Source organism: Mytilus trossulus, chromosome 3 (genome assembly GCF_036588685.1).
Source record: "Mytilus trossulus isolate FHL-02 chromosome 3, PNRI_Mtr1.1.1.hap1, whole genome shotgun sequence".
NCBI classification, from domain to species: domain Eukaryota; kingdom Metazoa; phylum Mollusca; class Bivalvia; order Mytilida; family Mytilidae; genus Mytilus; species Mytilus trossulus.
Genome location: NC_086375.1, coordinates 72,191,345 through 72,198,086, shown reverse-complemented (window position 1 = coordinate 72,198,086; position 6,742 = coordinate 72,191,345). Strand labels below are relative to the sequence as shown.

General features: G+C 32.8%; 1 protein-coding gene across 1 annotated transcript; it reads left to right on the top strand.

Moving 5' to 3' along the window:
* The first annotated feature begins 833 nt into the window (after positions 1–833).
* LOC134709695 (uncharacterized) lies at positions 834–5,017 on the top strand. The gene is made up of 2 exons (XM_063569845.1): positions 834–1,275; positions 4,287–5,017. The coding sequence occupies exons 1-2, from the start codon at positions 1,099–1,101 to the stop codon at positions 4,965–4,967; spliced, it is 858 nt and encodes a 285-aa protein (XP_063425915.1). The 5' UTR covers positions 834–1,098; the 3' UTR covers positions 4,968–5,017.
* The last annotated feature ends 1,725 nt before the right edge of the window (positions 5,018–6,742 follow it).

Genomic DNA, 6,742 nt, shown 5'->3' with positions numbered 1-6,742 from the left:
ATCAACGTCTTTCTGTTTCTGTTAATAATCACCTCTATACTTGATGATGAAACTTCCCCATAATTAATATTTGATCCCTCTCTCTCGCATCCTTTTCTTGTGCTGTCTCTGTTGCTGTCAACTTTAACAATACGATATTTGTTTTCTTCAATCTGTGAATTCTCATTCACATTCTTTTTCACCATCTCTACTGTAGTGTTGTAGGTTTGCTGTTGTACTGGAAACGACTTGGTATATATCCGTCACCGTATCTGCTATTTTCAATCGAGTTTCGACAACAGTTTCAGTCCTATCTGGAACCAATTGATAAATGCTGATACTAATACAACACAGTAGTCTAAGATACATGATTTTTGTTCTGAAATTGGTACAGATTTGCCTTTTTACATTTTTAACGCAAATATGATAAAATATTTTTGGCATAGCGTTAATTACATCTAAATCTTGTTTGTTTTTTCCCATGCAATTGTTTGTTTTTGTTGAGAGGAATTGGATGTTAATTGATGGTAAGAGTTTGTTGTGCTGTAAGATTTATTTTTAGTAGTTATTCTGTTATCCTTCTTATATATAACAAATTTTCAAATGCAGATTTCTTAAAGACTAAAACGTTGTAAACATAACGTGTACCATTATATACTATATTTTTTTTAATAAATTATTTGCTTTTCAAAATAAAATCTTTAAATCGTATTCCTTTTATTCCGAAAAATGATTTCTTGACAGAAAATAAATTGAAGTCTTCGATGAACAAAGGAATAACATTTCAAATCATTGAATGGTGAATTATAAGTTAGGTCTATAAGCTTTAGAATTTAAACTGCTAGGTGCTACAATTTAAACTTTTCAATACATGTCTGTAGAAAGCTGTTATTGTTCATACCGAGAGAGAATATTATTTAATATTGACAATGGTTATGTTTATATAGTATATTGTCAAGGAGCGACATGCCATTCTTTGTGGAATGCAATGTAGATCAGCTAACTCGGGACAGAAACATTTATATCAAAATTGATTTGTGTTAGACTTTCAGATTTTTGCAAATTTCTTGAGAAAAAAAATCAACAGTATTGATGTACAATTAAACTGTACTGATAACCATGTCGTACAGACTGAATTTAAGTAAAGACTATGGTTCAGACGAAGACAAAATAGTGAATGCCGTGATTGATAAAAATGAAGGATTTCTTAAACGACACATGGTTTTATCATCTTCAATAGTAGGCAAGCTACGAACAACCGGAGTTCTCAATGATATGGCTAATGTTAAAATGAAAGTAAGTTGTTTAAAATAATATACTACAATTGAAAATATAGATTAAGTATTAGGAAACAATCCATTCTCTTTTTTGTCAATACCTATAATCTAAAAGAGGGACGAAAGATACCAAAGGGACAGTCAAACTCATAAATCTAAAACAAACTAACAACGCCATGGCTAAAAATGAAAAAGACAAACAGAAAAACAATAGCACACATGGCACAACATAGATATTCGGTTCCAACTCCATATAACTACATTTGCAAGACTTGTGTCTTCTATCAATATTTTACTTCATATTCAGTACGACATAAAACAAAAGTATTAGAGCTGAAATTCATATGCAATTTCAGCCTTCTACTTATTATTTTTGACATAAATATAAATACATAAATTTTGAAGATGTGTGGAAAAAAATGCAAGTTATACATGGTCCACACTAGGGACTCTGCGTTTTTAATTGTTAATTTACCTTTATCGTAATAGCTTTTGAATTATTTGGTGTATCAAAATTTGCCTTTTTAAAATCAGATAGCACTATTGAACTTCACATTTTCTTTCATCACGGATTGACCTCGCACTCGCGCTGCGCGTTTGTTGAACTACCAACGAGATGTTGCATGGCTAAGGTCACTGCAGATCGGTAAATAAGAGTACGGGAAGACACGTATTCAATAGCAGTACATTTCTGACGATTTCGATGAAGTAAAAGGTTTTCTTTCAAAAGAAACTCCATGTGTTGTGCATGTTTAATATTAAAACATAGCCTTTCAAGTATATAAAACGTATTCATTTTATTTTGATTTGAAGTGTAGTATGCATTTTTACAATTGTAGTGCTATATAAGAGTTTGATCATTCATCTGTTTATAGTGTCTTCATGCTTGTATGATTCATATACCGGGACAAATTGTTCGTACATAAAAAAAATAGTTTTTTGTTTTATTGCATTTATAAGTATTTAACACGATTATATCAATTTCTAACCGATCACAAGTGGTATGAATGTACAGAACATTCTTGCTGTGTAGGCATTATATTTAAATTTATATAAGGTAAATCTACGATTAATGTTTAGAGGATTACGGATTCATAAGGAAAGGTAATGGAAGCTTAAATAAGATTAATGTGGATCCAACATGGAATAATCAGACATATGACCTTGCAACATAACGTCTCATTTAAAGGGACCTGTGACCTTTATAAATTTTGTCACGGGATTGCAGTTGGTTTTTTAAATTTGTTAAAGATTGGCATGGTTACCTAAGGCATTTGTTAAACGTTATCTTATGATACGGAGCTGCGTGGTCCACTCATGCTTTTGGTCGCCCATTCAACGATTTAAAATCGATTTTAATATGCATTTGAACAAAAACCAATTTTTAACTACCTCGTTATAATGACTTTGCTAACTCGTTATAACGATTTAGCTAATTCGTTATAACGAATAAGATGAGTCTTATGTAGACGTAACGCGTGTCTGGCGTACTAAATTATAATCCTGGTACCTTTGATAACTATTTACACCACTGGGTCGATGCCACTGCCCATTTTTATGAATTTCCTGTTTACAAAACTTTGATTTTTTTCGGAAAAACAGTATGGATTTTCTTATCCCAATCATAGATTACCTTAGCCGTATTTGGCACAACGTTTTGGAATTTTGGATCCTCAAAGCTCTTCAACTTTGTACTGGTTTAGCTTTATAAATATTTTGATATGAACGTCACTGATGAGTCTTATGTTGACGAAACGCGCGTCTGGCGTACTAAATTATAATCCTGGTACCTTTGATAACTGTTTATAACGTCTTAGCAAACTCGTTGCTAACATGATTACGTTAGATGATTAATGATTGATAAGTGTTTCAAATTGTTTCACACCAACTTAACGTAAAAATGCTATACCGAAGCAGAACCCGAGACAAGTTATAACATTTTTAAAATTGCCAAATTTAAGTAATGCCCTTTATTATTTTCCTTTTTAATTTTTTTTTATGATAAGCCCTTTTCAACTGATTCTTATAATTTTGATCGTGCTTTTCTGTTACACCACAGTTTTGATTGGAATGAGCGCTTTGTTGACATGTCTAGCCTTGCCATATTCTGCACGTGCAATATAGCTGCCTGCATTTCAGTGGTTATCATTTGTTCTTGTTTATTGTTTGTATACGCCCGTTTACAGGACGTATAATGATATACTGTTGTCCGTCCGTTCATCGTCAACATGACGGAGCCAATAACGCTTGAACAATTTCGCATGAAACTTTGGTGAATTGTTTATATCTATTCACGAGAGCTCCCTTTTTTTTATATAAATTTGGATGTTGTGTGTCCGAGTTTTTGGAGGTTTGTTTTCATTACATTTCCCCCCTAGTTTTCAAAGAGTAACTAAATAACGCTTGAACCAATTCGCATAAAACTTTGGTGAATTCTTTATATCTATTGGTATTGACATGAGCTCTCTTTCGTTTATTTTTATTTTTGTTTTTTAATTCTTAATTTTACGTTTCCAAGTTATAGGGTTTTATCTAGTTTTGGACAAAAACACAAAAACGCTTTCAGCAGTTTTTATAAAGTTTTGGTGAATTGTTATATCTATTGACGTAAGCTGCCATTTGCTTTTGATAAATACTATATTTTTCGTTTCGGTGTTACGTGATTTTATTCATAACAGGTGTGATTTTCCAGTTTTCGGGCATTCATTATGAAACTTTGGCGACTGGTTTATATTTATTAAGATAACCTCTCTTTAGTTTTCCTTGTATTTCTGATATGAAATTGAGAAGTTATTCAACTTTTATCCTTTAAATAAGCGACGGGCGTATCATGCGCTCATGGCGTAGCTGTTTATTTATATTTGCCAAAGAACAAGACATTCCTTTATTCAAACTTAACTATCAAATATATATTTCATATATGTAGTGTGATTGTTCACACATACTTTTATATAAATTCTTATATATGAATATGCATTCATACATGACATACACGTTTAACTTTATGAATAGTGTTTTCGTATTTTGCAGGGTGAAAGCAACGAATCGCAGGTACATATACTGTTATGTGTACTACGTCGAAGTGGGATGCGTGTTTTCCGAAAGTTTATCGAGGTATTACGGACGTCAATGGACAGCTGGGTAGCTGATGTTATTTTAGACACAAATATTGCTGAAACTGCTTTAATTGGGAAAAAGTATACATTAATTGACCATATAAATAAAGAGGACTATTACGAAGATAATGCGAGTACTGATTACAAAGCATTAGATGTAGTACCTTACAACATACCGCAAATATCAAACAAATATGCAAGCAAGAGAACAATTTCTAATTTATCGGAAAAAATGGCAGCTATCAAAAGTATGAATTCTCGGGGATATGGTTTTTCATCGTCGAATCAGTTACAGAGGATGACAACCATGTTTGACAGTGAAAGACAGACCCAAGAGGCAGCTTTAGCGGTTTTAAGACAAGAAGAAAACGCAATCAGAGAACTTCTTGATCAAAACATCAAAGAACAATCGCAGATTCGAAGAAACCAAAAATCTCTTTATGAAATCGACAAAAAGTTAAAGCAAATATCAATGGAAACCTCTCAATTATCAAGTCCGTTACCAAGATCAAACAGAGCTCGAGAGAGACTGATGCATATCCAAAGAATGCCAAGGTTGAATCTTTCGCGAGATGATTTGATAAACAGTACCTGAAAGTATTTTTGAAGTATTTACAATAAAGCAAGCTAACCTTTGCAACCACATACGCCTTTATTGTGTTCATATCAATGTTTCCATAATGTTTTTTTTAAATATGCACACATGTGGAGCAGGATCTGCATACCCTTTCGGAGCATCTCAGATCACCCCAGGTTTGGTCGGGGTTCGTGTTGCTCAGTCTTTAGGTTTCTTTATTGTTTCTTGTGTACAATTATTTGTCTGTTTGTCTTTTTCCTTTTTAGCCATGGCGTTGTCAGTTTATTTCCGATTTATTAGTTTGACTATTCTTCTGGTATCTTTCTCCCCTCTTTTACAACAAATTGACTAGTTTTGTACTTGTTTCAATTAAAGAAGTGTTGCTGTATATTTTGCGCGGTTCTATTTATTTAAGTTTAAGAATCTTATGGATCATTTTTATATAATTGTTGAAACATCAAAATGAAATGGAATTACACCATTGGTTGTTGAATCAGTACTGAGAACGAAGTGTATGAAGTTTTGAAAAAAAAATATCCAGAAAATATATTGAAACCATCATCATCATCATCAACTTGATGACATCAAGAGATTGTGAATAATAAATTAATTGTTTTTGTTCGTATTTTTTTTGCATACGTTAGCTTATTCACAATACAATTTTAGTTGGCTGGTTGGTTAATTAATCTTATGGGTAAACACCAAATATATATTTGATAAGATTTGATAGACCAACAGTTAAAACTTGAAAAGGTTACATGACAAGCGTCTAGCCAGGACGATAAAACAACAACTACGATAACCAAAGCCGTGTCACAAACATGTTGAGCACGTTAAAATGACCATCATTAGCAGAGACGATTACTATTCCAACTCATGAACTTATTTCATTTCATAAAGTGATAACCAATTTATGGAATGAAATAAGTTACTGATACATGTACAATGCCTAGTAGCAATCAAACATATTTGAGCGGATCGACAATAGAACAAGACAAAACCATATACAAACATAGTTACAGACATATCCAAACTTCCAAGGACACATACAAATGGTCGTCAAATTTTAAATACTCCTCGCACAATCAAACAATGCTAGGAACAACATGTTGTTTTCAGTATTTAGGTTTTGGTGACCCAAATCAATGAGAAGACCGTTCTTTGAACGGAGCTTGTTTATAGTATGTATGCATGGGATAACTTCTCTAATTTGGCATAACAATTAGAAGGATCATATCAAAGGAATCATGTTTACTAAGTTTCAAGTTGATTGGACTTAAACTTCATCAAAAACTACCTCGACCAAAAACTTTAACCTGAAGTGGGACAGACGGACTAACAGACGAACAAAAGAACGCACGAACGGAAGCACAGACCAGAAAACACAATGCCCATACATAGGACATACAAAATAATATCCATACATAAGGGATATAGTTACGTAACTGTTGTCAGGTCATGATAGTTATCAAAGGTCCCAGGATTATAATTTAGTACCCCGACACGCCTTTTTTCGTCTACACAAGACTTGATTTTGATTAATTCATAGGGTCTTTGCATCGGATATAAATACATTTATTATAAAACCAGTTGTTGACATGTGCGGATTACCTTCTCGTATAAATTATGATGGTATGATACTAAACTACTTACGGGTTGGATCGTGCTTAATTTTCATATGATTAATGAAAACATACGTTACAATCACTTTTAATTGAGGTTCTGGAGCTGCCATGTCAGAAACTGTATAGTAGCCCTTTCAAAGTTTGTTAACATATGGATCATTGTCATGT